Raw genomic sequence first — 15167 nt, forward strand, 5'->3', positions numbered from 1 at the left:
GTGTGTCTGATCAAAAAACAGCTTTCTCTCTGGTGTTTGAACTTGAGTGGTGGATTATTTTAAAAGCCTTGGTTTTGTCTTCACAGGTTTGATATCCGATTGATGAAAGAAGGACGAATGAAGGGACAAGCTTTCGTTGGGCTTCCCAATGAGAAGGCAGCAGCCAAAGCATTGAAAGAAGTGAATGGGTTTGAGCTCAAAGAAAAACCAATGGTGGTTGTATCCTTTCAAAGAACGACAGGAACTAGAATGACCATTAGGAAATTGAAATTTATTACTCAAGATTACAATGATATCCTTGTGAAGTCAGAGTTTTACAGAACAGAAAGAGGCCCTTCAGCCCATTCTGTTTGCGCTGGCCAGCACAATTTTCCAGCACCATTTGTGTGAAGTGAAAGTAACAACCATTTCCAGTGTCAGGAGGATGGGTAACCAGAGGGACAGAGTTTGAAGAGAATCAGGAAAAGAACCAGAGGGGGAGATGAGGGGAATTTATTTGACGCAGTGAGTTGTTGTGATCTGGAATGTGCTGCCTGAAAGGCCAGTGGAAGCAGATTCAATAATAACTTTCAAAAGGAAATTGGAGAGATAGTTGAATTTCAGTAAGATTTTGTACAGAGATAGGGTATTGCCCAAGGAAGAACTTATTAGGTTTTGGCAAAGATATCAATTTGGATCCAGATTTTTAAATTTTAAATCCAATATTGTAACGGGATGGGACAAATTGACTTTTTTTAAAGAATGTTGTGAGTTTTATTTGGAATGTGGATTGTCTCAGCTACTCTGATGCAATTTGTCACTGTCAAAATGGGAGCGGGGTTTTCCGAGCAGGTTGTTGGATGTGGATTGGCCAAAAGCCTCCTCAGTGAGATAGACGTTCTTAATAGAAATATTTATTTTTCCAGCTTTGTCATTATAGAGCCACTTGGCAAGGAAAAGCTGCATCAGTGTAATAACATTGAGTTAATGTGGAATGGTGGCAGAATGCATTCTACTGAATGCTGTTTTTACTTGTTCCCATCTGATTACCCACCCTCCTGTCACTGGAAACACTTTCTCCTTATTTACTCCATCAAAACGCTTCCTGATTTTGAACACCTCAATTAAATCTCCTCTTAACCTTCTCTTCTCTAAGGAGAACAATCCCAGCTTCCCTAGTCTCTCTGCATATTGCAGGGAGCTTTAATGGTTTGAGAGTTTTAATTTGAGTAAATATTTTTAATTCCTTAGTTAATATTTTACCACTGTAGATTTGATAGTGTAATCAAACTGACAAGGATAGCAAATAGTTTTCTTCTGCATAATCAGAATTCTGCAGATGCTGGAAATCGCAAATGAAAACCAAAAATTCTCAGCAGGTCTGGCTACATCAGTGAAGAATGAAATAGAGTTAACGTTTCAGGACAGTGACCTTTCATCAGAACCGGGAGAAGTTAGAGATGTAAGGTTTTAAGAAGCAAAAGGTAATGGAATAAAACTGATAAATGTTGATGTTTAGAGGAATGTAGGTGTGTTCATTCAAGGAACACAGGAAGGTAGCATGCAAGTAAAGCAAGCCATAAGGACTGGGGAATCTAGAACACAGTCTCAGGATAAGGGGACTATTATTTAATGCACGAGATGAGAAATTTCTTCACTCAAAGGATTGTGAATTTTTGGAATTCTCTACCCTAGAGAGTTGCAAAAGCTCCATCGTTGAATATTTTAAAGGTTGGGATAAACATATTTTTGGTTTCTTGTGGGATAAGGGGGCAGACAGGACAGTGCAGTTAGGGTTGAGGATTAACCATGATTATATTGAGTCTGCTCAGCCATTCAATGGGCCAAATGGCTGTCTCCTTTTTCTTATGTTCTTAAATGCAGGTTGTTGTTGTCATTGATGTGTCTTCAGTTGTATCTAATGTTGGTCCTTAGCGACTTGACAGCAATTTGCACGCTCTGCACGGCCAAAGCAAGATTCAGCAGACAACAAGAGAGGCCGAGGGAAATGAGGATCAGAGGGCACTATGGTGGGTCTCTTGCTGTGCTCACTAACATAGAATTTCACACTGACTGGTGTGATCATAGAGCAAACTCCTAAGGCTAGTTTATGTGTTTTTCTCTTGGTTACAGTTCACACTGTGCACGGTAAAAGCCCAGCTCATCATTTTGGGGGAATGATATTTCAGTGTATCCTTTATAATGTATCCTTTATACATAAAACGGAGTAATGCAATGCAAATGGCAGCATTTGTGTTCCTGCTATTAGCCACTCAGAACGGGTGGGGAAACAGTGTGTGTCGCGGCAACTGGGGCTATTGTTCAGAGAAAAAATGGGGATAACTCTTAGTTCTGATCTTCAGTTGAATAATGATAACATTTTAAAAATTCTTCCACTGCTATGACTTGTAAACAATTTGTTGTGTTGCACAAGCACTAAAAACAAGAGAGACTAAATCTAGTCTAAAGAGAGACTAGTTTAGAGAGACTAAATAGATTGGGTCTGTACTCGTTGGAGTTTAGAAGGTTGAGGGGGGATTTTATAGAGACGTAGAAGATAATGAAGGGGATGGATCGGGTAGAGGTAGAGAGATTCTTCCTGCTTAGAAAGGATAGCAGGACTAGAGGACACAGCCTCAAGATAAGGGGGGGGGGGGGCTGCAGTTTAGATCAGAGTTGAGGAGGAACTTCTTCACTCAAAGGGTGGTGAATCTCTGGAATTCTCTGCCCGTTGAAGTGGTGGAGGCTACCTCGCTAAATATATTTAAGACACGGGTAGATAGGTTTTTGATAGACAGGGGAATTAAGGGTTATGGGGAGAAAGCGGGAAAGTGGAACTGATCCACTTCAGATCAGCCATGATCTTATTGAATGGCGGGGCAGGCTTGAAGGGCTAGATGGCCTACTCCTGCTCCTATTTCTTATGTTATGTTCTTATGTTCTTAAAACAGCCGCCACCTTCCTGCTTGGAGCAAGATGTGCAACTTCTGTCTCAGGAACTGCTGAAATGATGCTGACCAGAATGGCAAACATTTAACCTAGTAATAATGCAAGGAGAAATAGGCAATCATTTTTAAGGATGTTTAAATGTCTTTTGGATCAAAACCACAATGACAAATCTAATTGTCTTTGAATTTTTTCTTACTATTAAGAGGAGTATAAGTTTGTAAATATGTCAGTCAGGAATAGATCCTGGTCCGTCCAGTCCTAATACCTCACACTTCAGACACTCCCCACTCACTGTATCCTCTCCTGGGAGATGTGAAATTACAGGGTAAGCCCCAGCTACTTAATGGGTTAAGGATGGTTAGGAAGGGGAATTCCACTCCAATCTCTTTCTGCTGATGAGACACCAGCAGACCACACTGATCAGACAGGGGAGCGGCGATCATTTCCTATTTCCCCAGAGTGAAGGATGACGATAATTGTGCACCGGTCTATCCGCTTGGCCTCAGAGAATCCACTTGCCAGCAAATATCAGCTCCGGACTTTAAAATCTCAATTTGCTGTAACAACAAGAGGGATGGCAGGGAGCTCTCCCTTGCTGATGTTTCTGCTCCACATGAGCTTCCACCCAACCCTATTCACTTCACCCATCAGCCTATCCTAAATTCTCTGTTAGCTTTATTAATTACTATCTTGTATTTATGTCCCTATGCTCTGGCCTTCCCCACAAGTGACAAACATCTCTATATCTGCTGTATTGTACCGTTTCCGAATGTTAAAGTCATTTTGTCAGGTCCCTATCTCTGCCCATCCGCATCCACCCACTCACACACTTACAGAATCTTCTCTTTACTAATTCTTGTACAAGCTGAATAAAAAACTCCCTTATCCCAAGAATGTCTCAATATTGGAATCAAAAACAGGATACTGGAAAAACTCAGCAGGTTTGGCAGCATCTGTGAGGAGAGTTTTTGACTTGTTGCTGGCATCCACCTGTTCAGAAATATTCAAACTTAAGGATTTAATTAGAGCCACAGTGAAGGTGAACAACATGTGTGATCTATGTTGTGTCTTCCATGTTGCAGTTTCTATTCTGATGGAGTGTCTGATTATGGTTAACTTGGAGAAATCTCAGAACAGTGAAGATAGTGGGCACGATGGAAATCCTCACTTTTTATGGGGCATTGTATTACGTTTTGTCCTTTTGAAATGTCAATGACAATAATCAATCACTGATTTCTCACTGCTTTCTCTCAAATAAATGTGTTCAATAAACTAAAAGTTGCTATCACAGAGTTATTCAATTTGATTTTGTTTTTGTTTTGCATGTGTCTTATCTGATACTTTTGATAGTGAGTTGGATTTCCAGAGTTACTTGTGTCCCAGTACCATGCAAACTATGCCTCCCAATCTCCTGGCCTAACTTCGGCCTGTCCACTCTGTTTTTCATTTAGATAGTCCTTATCTCTGCTGCCATTCCCCTGAAATCTTCCACTTATTACCCTGGGAAGTGACAGGATGACGTCTTCATCAAAGTCACCTGCAGGCGTTCATAAGATATAGGAGCATAATTAGGCTGTTTAACCCATCGAGTCCGTTCCGTTATTCGATCATGGCTGATATGCTCCTCATCCCCATTTTCCTGCCTTCTCCTCATAACCCTTCAACCTCCATTACCAGTTAAAAATCTGTCTAGCTCCTCAAATTTACTCACTGTCCCAGCATCCACCGCACTTTGGGATAGCGAATTCCGCAGATTCACAACCCTTTGGGAAAAATAGTTTCTCCTCAGCTCTGTATTAAATTTGCTGCCCCTTTTCCTAAAACTATGACCTCTTGTCCTAGTATGCTGCACAAGAGGAAGTATCTGTTCCGCATCTACTTTATCCATTCCTTTTGTCATCTTGTAAACCTCAATTTGATCTCCATTCTTCTAAATTCCAGAAAGTATAGGCCTAAACTGTTCAATCTCTCTTCATATGACAAATCCCTTATCTCTGCAATCAATCCAGTGAACCTCCTCTGAACTGCCTCCAATGTCACTACATCATTCCTGAAATAAGGGGACTAAAACTGTGCACAATACTCCAGGTGCGGCCTCACCAATGCCCTGTATAGTTGCAATAATACTTCCTTATCTTTATATTCTATTCCTTTAGCTATAAATGCCAACATTCCATTCACTTTCTTTAAGTTTCCATTCAATTTATTTAAAACACAGGTAGATAGGTTTTTGGTAGGCAAGGGAATTAAGGGTTATGGGGGAAAGCGGGAAAGTGGAACTGAGCCACTTCAGATCAGCCATGATCTTATTGAATGGTGGGGCAGGCTCGAAGGGCTAGATGGCCTACTCCTGCTCCTATTTCTTAAGTTCTTATATTCTTACTTTCTTTACTATCTGCTGTACCTGCATACTAATTTTCTCTGACTCATGATTGAGAACACCCCGATCCCTCTGCACCAGATCACTCCAGTCTCTCCCCATTCAGATAATAAGTTGCCTTCCCATTTTTCCAAACAGAATGCATGACCTCACACTTATCCATGCTAAACTCCATCTGCAACATTTTTGTCCACTCTCCTCATTTATCAATATCTATTTGTTTAATCTCAGAGCTAAGCAGCATATTGTCCTTGGTGATTTCAACATTTTACCTGACTTCCCCAACTCAACGTGCACACATTATTCCACACTCTTTAATGAAATCTCCCCTGGCTTCCATAGTGTGGCCAGATTCCTCATCAATATATACATCATCACTCCCTGCACACTCAGGCGAATCAAATGCTGCTTCATCTCGTGATGTGGAGATGCCAGTGTGGACTGGGGAGGGCACAGTGAGTAGTCTCACAACACCAGGTTAAAGTCCAACAGGTTTGTTTGGCAGCACGAGCTTTCAGAGCGCTGCTCCTTCATCAGGTGAGTCATCAGGTCATCACTCATGTGAGACAACTTCTAGTGCTTCGTCTCAGTCTCTGTTCTGGAGAACAGAAAAGAAATACTGCAACCTCTTCACATATTCAGCCCAGACCTTGCTTCTCTCAACCACCCCAAACATAGCCATGGTAACTTGAAATTTTGTCAAATGAATTCACAATGTAAACTAACTACTCACTGTCTGCAACCTTGTGTTGTCACACTGAACATCGAAAAATGCTTTTGTTGCCATTCTCTCCATAGTGCCAAAAAGATGTGATAATTTGAGACTACAAGTAAGGTAGTTGAATGTGATGTTAATGAACTTTATATAAATAAATAACAAAGTTTAACAATAACTAATAACTATGAAAACTAGTAAAAAGGTCTTGCTTACAGGTCACTGTTAGAACGAACCACAGAATGCCTAGTGTAGAAGGAGGCCATTCATCCATCGACTCTGCATTGAATCGCTGAAAGAGCATCTTACCCTGTCCTACACCCAACCCCCATCCGTCCTGTAATTCCGTGCATTTCCCGTAACTAATCCACAGAACCTGCACATCCTGGGCCACGAAGAGAAATTTATCCATGGCCAATTCACTTGCACAGCTTTGGACTGTGGGAGGAAACACGAGAAGAACATGCAAACTCAAATTTGCAAATTTAAGGAGTTAGGTAGAAGGCTAAAAAGCAGGACCTCTAGACTAACAATCTCTGGATTACTCCCCGTGCCAAATGCTAGTGAGGCTAGGAACATAGAACATTACAGCGCGGAACAGGCCCTTCGGCCCACAATGTTGCGCCGACCAGTCTTATTTTTAAAAAAAAAACATTGACCCACTAATCTAAACCAATCCCTTTTCGTCCATAAACCTATCCACCAATCTCTTAAACGCCCCCAAACTAGGCGCATTTACAACTGCAGCAGGCAGGGCATTCCAGTCCCTCACCACCCTCTGGGTAAAGAACCTGCCCCTGACATCCGTCCTATAACTACCCCCCCTTAATTTAAAGCCATTCCCCCTCGTGCTAGATTTCTCCATCCGAGGAAACAGGCTATCACCATCCACCCTATCTAAACCTCTAATCATCTTATATGTTTCTATAAGATCCCCTCTTAGCCACCTTCTTTCCAGTGAAAACAACCCCAAATCCCTCAGTCTCTCCTCATAGGACCTCCCCTGCATACCAGGCAACATCCTGGTAAACCTCCTCTGCACCCTCTCCAAAGCCTCCACATCCTTCCTGTAATGTGGGGACCAGAACTGCACACAGTACTCTAAGTGCGGCCGCACCAGAGTTGTGTACAGTTGCAACATGACGCTGCGACTCCTAAATTCAATCCCCCTACCAATAAACGCCAAGACACCGTACGCCTTCTTAACTACCTTATCTACTTGATTCCCAACTTTCAGGGATCTATGTACACATACACCTAGATCCCTCTGCTCCTCCACTCTATTCAAAGTCCTCCCGTTAGCCCTATACTCAACACATCTGTTATTCCTACCGAAATGGATTACCTCACACTTCTCCGCATTAAACTCCATCCGCCACCTCGCGGCCCAGCTCTGCAACCTGTCCAAGTCACCCTGCAAACTTCGACACCCTTCCTCACAATCTACCACACCTCCGACTTTGGTGTCATCAGCAAACTTACTAATCCACCCAACTATACCCTCATCCAGATCATTAATAAAGATTACAAACAGCAGTGGCCCCAAAACAGATCCCTGAGGCACACCACTCGTAACCGAACTCCATGATGAATAATTACCATCAACCACCACCCTCTGTCTCCTATCTGCTAACCAATTCCTGATCCAAGTACCTAAATTACCACCAATCCCATACATCTGCATTTTCTGCAGAAGCATACCATGGTGAACCTTATCAAACGCCTTACTAAAATCCATATATACCACATCTACTGCCTTACCCCTATCCACCTCTTTGGTCACCTTCTCAAAGAACTCAATAAGGTTAGTAAGGCATGACCTTCCCGCTACAAAACCATGCTGACTATCTCTAATCAATTCATTACTCTCCAAATAACTATAAATCCTATCCCTAATAATTCTTTCTAAAACCTTGCCCACTACAGAAGTAAGACTCACTGGTCTGTAATTCCCAGGGAAGTCTCTGCTCCCCTTCTTAAACAATGGGACAACATTCGCTGTCCTCCAATCTTCCGGTACTATACCAGAGACCAACGACGACCTGAAGATCAGAGCCAGTGGCTCTGCAATCACCTCTCTTGCCTCCCATAGAATCCTAGGGTAAATCCCGTCTGGACCAGGGGACTTATCTATTTTCAACCCATCTAGAATATCCAACACATCCTCTGTATCAACTACAATACTTTCTATTTTACACCCCTTCACCCCAGTGACCTCCTCAGCTACATTCATATCGTCCTGCGTGAACACCGAAGAGAAATAATGGTTCAATGCCTCTCCAATCTCTTCCGGTTCCACACACAACTTCCCCCTACTGTCTGTAACTGGCCCTAATCTTGCCCTAACCAACCTTCTGTTCTTGACATACCTATAGAACGCCTTAGGATTCTCCTTAATCCTATCAGCCAAAGTCATCTCATGCCCTCTTCTAGCCCTTCTTAACTCCCTCTTCAACTCCCTCCTAGCCAATCTAAAGCTTTCTAATGCACTACCCGAGCCCTCAAGCCTCATCCGAACATAAGCCTCCTTCTTCTTCCTAACCAGCTGAACATGCGGCTAAAGGACTGGTGCAGGAGGGAGGGTTTCAGATTCGTGGATCACTGGAAAGTCTTCCAGGGAGGAGGGGACCTATACAAGAAGGATGGGTTACACCTGAACTGGAGGGGCACCAATATCCTGGTTGGTAGGTTTGCTAGTGTGGTTCAGGTGGGTTTAAACTGATGTAGCAGGGGGTGGGGATCAGAACAATAGGTCAGCAAGCATAGAGAGTGGTGATGAGCATGGGAAAAAGTCTGACAACACCAGGTTTAAGTCCAACCGATTTATTAGATAGTACACTCACTAAGAACATAAGAAATAGGAGCAGGAGTAGGCCATCTAGCCCCTCGAGCCTGCCCCGCCATTCAATAAGATCATGGCTGATCTGAAGTGGCTCAGTTCCACTTTCCCGCTTTCTCCCCATAACCCTTAATCCCCTTGCCTACCAAAAACCCATCAACCCGCGTCTTAAATATATTTAGCGAGGTAGCCTCCACCACTTCAATGGGCAGAGAATTCCAGAGATTCACCACCCTTTGAGTGAAGAAGTTCCTCCTCAACTCTGTTCTAAACTGCACCCCCCCCCTCCCTATATTGAGGCTGTGCCCTCTAGTCCTGCTGTCCTTTCTAAGCAGGAAGAACCTCTCCACCTCTACCCTATCCATCCCTTTCATCATCTTATACGTCTCAATAAGATCCCCCCCTCATCCTTCTAAACTCTAACGAGTACAAGCCCAGTCTATTCAGCCTCTCTTCATAGCTCAACCCCCTCAACTCCGGTATCAGCCTAGTGAACCTCCTCTGCACTCCCTCCAAGGCCAAAATATCCTTGCACAAGTGCGGCGACCAAAACTGCACACAGTACTCCAGCTGCGGCCTCATCAATGCCCTGTACAGTTGCAGCAAGACCTCCCTACTTTTATATTCAATCCCCCTCGCTATGAAGGCCAGCATCCCATTTGCCTTCCTGACCACCTGCTGCATCTGTAGGCTGGGTTTTTGCGACTCATGCACAAGGACCCCCAGGTCCTTCTGCACCGTAGCATGCTGCAGCTTTTCGCCCTGTAAGTAGTAGTCCTTCCTACTATTATTCCTGCCAAAGTGGATAACCTCACACTTGCTTTCTAGCTCACTAGCTTTCGGGTTAGCCCCTTCGTCAGGTGAATGGAGAGTTCTGGCCTGACGAAGGGGTAACCCGAAAGCTAGTGAGTGTACTATCTAATAAATCGGTTGGACTTAAACCTGGTGTTGTCAGACTTTTTACTGTTTACACCCCAGTCCAACGGCGGCATATCCACATGATGAGCATGAGGCCAGGACAAGGCTACCTAAGAGGAAGAGCAATCTGGGTGGGTGGGGATTCAAACAAGGAGTTAGAAGGGCAAAAAGAGGTCACAAAACGTCCTTGGCAGATAGGACTATGGAGAATCCCAAGGCATTTTATACATACATTCGGAACAAGAGGGTTATCAGAGAAAGAATTGGACCTCTCAAGAACAAAGGAGGGGAATTATGCTTAGAACCCAAGGAAGTAGGTGAGATCCGAAATAAATACTTTGCATCAGTGTTCACAAAGGAGGGACATGTTGATTGGAAGTGTCTCAGAGGGATGTGTGGACTGGTTAGAACAAATTGCAATTACAAGAGAGGAAGTGTTAGGTGTTTTAAGAAGCATTAAGGTAGACAAATCCACAGGGCAAGATGGCATTTGTCCTAGATTACTGAGAGAGACAAGAGATGAAATTACTGGGTCTCTAACAGAAATTTTTGTTTCTTCTTTGGACACAGGTGAGGTCCCAGAGGATTGGAGGATAGCAAATGTGCTCCCGTTATTTAAGAAAGGTAGTGAGGATAATCCGTGTAACTTATAGGCCAGTGAGCTTGACGTCCATGGTAGGGAAATTTTTGGAGAAGATTCTTAGAGATAGGATCTATACACACTTAGAACTGAATAGTCCCATTAGCGATAGACAACATGGTTTTGTACGAGGGAGGTCATGCCTCACAAATTTGGTTGAGTTTTTTGAGGAGGTGACAAAAATGATTGACGAGGGAAGGGCCGTGGATGTCGTCTACATGGATTTTAGTAAAGCATTTGACAAGGTCCCTCATGGCAGGCTGGTGCAAAAGGTTAAATTTCACAGGATCAAAGGTGAACTAGCTAGATGGGTACAGAACTGGCTTGGCCATAGAAGACAGAGGGTAGCAGTGGAGGGGTCTTTTTCTGATTAGAGTTTTGTGACCAGTGGTGTTCCACAGGGCTCTGAACTGGGACCTCTGCTGTTTGTGATATATATATATAAATATATATAAATGATTTGGAAGAAGATGTAGCTGGTCTGATCAGTAAGTTTGTGGAAGACACAAAGATTGCTGCAGTTGCAGATAGTCATGAACATGGTCAGAGAATACAGCAGGATATAGATAGGCTGGAAAATTGGGTGGAGAAATGGCAGATGGAATTTAATCCTGATAAATGTAAAGTGATGCATTTTCGTAGATCTAATGCCAGGGCGGGGTGGGGGGGGGGGGGTGGTGGTGGGGAGCTATACAATAAATGGCAGAATAATCAGGAGTATAGACACACAAAGGGATCTCGGTGTGCAAGTCCACAGCTCCTTAAAGGTGGCAGCACAGGTGCAAAAGGTGGTGAAGAAGGCATATGGAATGCTTGCCTTTATTGGATAAGGCATGGAGTATAAAAGTTGGCATATGATGTTGCAGTTATATAGAACGTTGGAATTTTGGAATACTGCATCCAGTTCTGGTTGCCACACTACCAGAAGGACATGGAGGCTTTAGAGAGAGTGGAGAAAAGGTTTACTAGGATGTGGCCTGGTATGGAGGGTATTAGCTATGAGGAGAGATTGAGTAAACTAGGGTTGTTCTCCCTGGAAAGACGAAGGTTGAGGGGGCAACCTTATAGAAGTTTATATGAAATTATAAAGGGCATAAATAGGGTGAACAGTTGGAAGCTTTTTCCCAGGTTAGAAATGACAAACACAAGAGATCACAAGTTCAAGGTAAGGGGGGAAAAGGTTCAACACAGATATGTGGGGGATGTATTTTACACAGAGGGTGGTGGCAGCTGGAATGCACTACCAAGCAAGGTGGTACAGGTGGACACGCTGGGATCGTTTAAGACTTATCTAGATAGCCACATGAACAGACTGGGAATGGAGGGATACAAACGGATGGTCTAGTTAGGAACACATGATTGGTGCAGGCTTGGAGGACCAAAGGCCCTGTTCCTGTGCTGTATTGTTCTTTGTTCCATACAGTCACCTGAGGTCAAAATCAAACATGGGTCCTTTGCACTATGACGCAGTAGCGTTAACCACTTGCAGACTGAAAAGCCCCCCAAAAACCACATGTTCAGAACTCTCAAGACATGAGTAAAACAATTAAATAGGGGAAAAAAGCTTATAAGAATACTACTGTAATACTGAGATACAGATTTTAATCAGTAATGGAATCAAGCATTGGGGGATAAGCCATTAAGTGGAGTTGTGAATGATTATATCAGATCAGTCATACTCTCATTGGTTGGGGGAGCAGACTCTTTTGGTCTTATGCAACAAACCAGCTGGGCCAAAGGCCTGATTTCGTGCCATTTACTCTAATTCTTTGCAGACCAAAGTGCAGCTTAAACAAATCTTGTTTGTTGATAGAACATAGAACAGAGAACACCACAGCACAAACAGGCCCTTCAGCCCACTAGTTGCGCCAATCACTTCTATACCTACTAAGCCATAGACCTATCTATAACCCCCAATCCCATTAGATCCCATATACTCATCCAGAAGTCTTTTAAAAGACCCCAGCGAGTTCGCCTCCACCACCACTGACGGCAGCCAATTCCATTCACTCACCACCCTGAGTGAAGAACTTACCCCTAACATCTCCTCTGTACTTGCTTCCCTGCGCCTTCATCGCGAGGGGGATTGAATATAAAAGTAGGGAGGTCTTGCTGCGGCTGTATAGGGCATTGGTGAGGCCGCAGCTGGAGTACTGTGTGCAGTTTTGGACGCCGTACTTACGCAAGGATATTTTGGCCTTGGAGGGAGTGCAGAGGAGGTTTACTAGGCTGATGCCGGAGTTGAGGGGGTTGAGCTATGAGGAGAGGCTGAATAAGTTAGGCTTGTACTCGTTAGAGTTTAGAAGAATGAGGGGAGATCTCATTGAGACGTATAAGATGATGAATGGGATGGATAGGATAGAGGTGGAGAGACTCTTCCTGCTCAGAAAGGATAGTAGGACTAGGGGGCACAGCCTCAAGATAAAGGGGAGGCGGTTTAGAACGGAGTTGAGGAGGAACTTCTTCACTCAAAGGGTGGTGAATCTCTGGAATTCTCTGCCCGTTGAAGTGGTGGAGGCTACCTCGCTAAATATTTTTAAGACGCGGGTTGATGGGTTTTTGATAAGAGAGGGGATTAAGGGTTATGGGGAGAGGGCGGGAATGTGGAACTGAGCCAAGACAGATCAGCCATGATCTTATTGAATGGTGGGGCAGGCTCGAAGGGCTAGTTGGCCTACTCCTGCTCCTATTTCTTATGTTCTTATGTAAATCTGTGTCCTCTCGTAGCGACCATTTCAGCCCTGGGAAATAGCCTCTGACAATCCACCCTATCTATTCCTTTCAACATCTTATAAACCTCTATCAGGTCGCCTCTCAACCTTCGTCTCTCCAGGGAGAACAGTCCCAGCTCCCTCAACCTATCTTCATAAGGCATGCCTCCCAATCCAGGCAACATCCTTGTAAATCTCCTCTGCACCCTTTCAATAGCTTCCACGTCCTTCCTATAGTGAGGCAACCAGAACTGCACACAGTACTCCAAATGAGGCCTGACAAGGGTCTTATAAAGTTGCAGCATTACCTCCCGACTCCTAAACTCAATCCCTCGATTAATGAAGACCAGTACACCATACGCCTTCTTGACCACATCCTCCACCTGCGAGGCCGATTTAAGAGAGCTATGGACCTGGACCCCAAGATCCCTCTGCTCTTCAACACAGCTAAGACTCCTACCCTTGATATTGTATTCCTTCATCCCATTGGTCCTGCCAAAATGGACCACTACACATTTATCTGCATTGAAGTCCATCTGCCACTTCTCCACCCAGTCTTGCATCCTATCTATGTCAATGCTGCAACTTCTGACATCCCTCCAGACCATCCACAACACCACCAACCTTCGTATCGTCTGTGAACTTACTAACCCATCCCTCCACTTCCTCATCCAGGTCATTTATGAAAATGACAAACAGCAAAGCTCATAGAACAGACCCCTGGGGCACTCCACTGGTGACCGACCTCCATGCAGAAAAAGACCCATCCACAACCACCCTCTGCCTTCTGCAGGCAAGCCAGTTCTGGATCCACAAGGCCAAAGCCCCCTGGATCCCATGCCCTCACGTTCTCAAGAAGTCTTGCATGGGGGACCTTATCAAACGCCTTGCTGAAGTCCATGTAAACCACATCTACCGCTCTTCCTTCGTCAGTGTGCTCAGTCACATTCTCAAAGAACTCAACTAGGCTCGTAAGGCACGACCTTGACAAAACCACGTTGACTATTTCTGATTGTTCTAAACTTCTCCAAATGCTCATAAATCTTGTCCCTCAGAAGCCTCTCCATCAACTTACCAACCACTGAGGTCAGACTCACCAGTTGGTAATTTCCCGGGCTATCCCTGTTCCCTTTCTTGAAAATAGGAACCACATCCGCAATCCTCCAATCCTCCGGCACCTCTCCCATCTCCATCAACGATGCAAGGATCATCGCCAGGGGCTCTGCAATCACTTCCCTCACCTCCCACAATAACCTGGGGTACATCCCATCCGGTCCCAGCGACTTGTCTATCTTGATAGAGTTTAAAAGTTCTAACACGTCCTCTTCCTTAACATCCACATACTCAATCTTTTCAGACTGCCGCAAACCTGTAGTACAACCTACTTTCCACCGTGAATACCGAGGCAAAGTACACATTAAGCACCTCTGCCATTTCTTCCGGTTCCACACAGACTTTTCCCCCTTCACCTTTTATAGGTCCTATCCCCTCTCTTCTCATCCTTTTACTTTTCACATATTTGTAGAAGGCCTTGGGATTCTCCTTAATCTTACCTGCCAAGGCCTTCTCATGACCCCTTCTGGCTCTCCTAATTTCCTTTTTAAGCTCCTTTCTACGAGCCTTATATTCCTCTAGATCCTTAACATCTCCTAGCTCTCTGAACCTTTTATACACCTTTCCTTTTTTCCTGACTAGGTTCACCACAACCTTCGTGCACCACGGTTCCTGCGCCCTACCAAAACCTCCTTGTCTCATCGGAACGTTATCGTGCAGAGCTCCAGTCAAACATTCCTTGAATATCCGCCACCTTCCTTCTGTACTTTTCCCCAAGAACGCTTCCTTCCAGTTTATTCGTCCAATTATCTGCCTGATGACTTCATATTTCCCCTTACTCCAGAGATCTAAAATTCTACTCTGTTGATTAATCATTAATGCTCAGCAATTGGGCTGAGATTCAAGGTAAAGTGGAGTGGGACACTCTGTCATTGTGCAGCTGCACTCGTCCTTTATCAATGTCATTTTGTTATATGGTTTTT

The 15167-nt window shown here is 44.1% G+C and overlaps 1 protein-coding gene across 1 annotated transcript in view; it reads left to right on the top strand.

The window, feature by feature from the left end:
• Positions 1-4206, top strand: part of rnpc3 (RNA-binding region (RNP1, RRM) containing 3) — a 39245-nt gene extending 35039 nt beyond the window's left edge. Inside the window, exons 11-13 of the mRNA XM_080196447.1 lie at positions 87-219; positions 1926-2009; positions 2113-4206. Of these exons, the coding sequence (XP_080052573.1) occupies positions 87-219; positions 1926-1991 (199 nt within the window). The 3' untranslated portion in view covers positions 1992-2009; positions 2113-4206. The remainder of the gene's footprint in view (positions 1-86; positions 220-1925; positions 2010-2112) is intronic.
• Positions 4207-15167: the final 10961 nt, after the last annotated feature.

This window comes from Carcharhinus amblyrhynchos, chromosome 9 (genome assembly GCF_965287045.1).
Source record: "Carcharhinus amblyrhynchos chromosome 9, sCarAmb.v2.hapA, whole genome shotgun sequence".
Taxonomy (NCBI): Eukaryota; Metazoa; Chordata; class Chondrichthyes; order Carcharhiniformes; family Carcharhinidae; genus Carcharhinus; species Carcharhinus amblyrhynchos.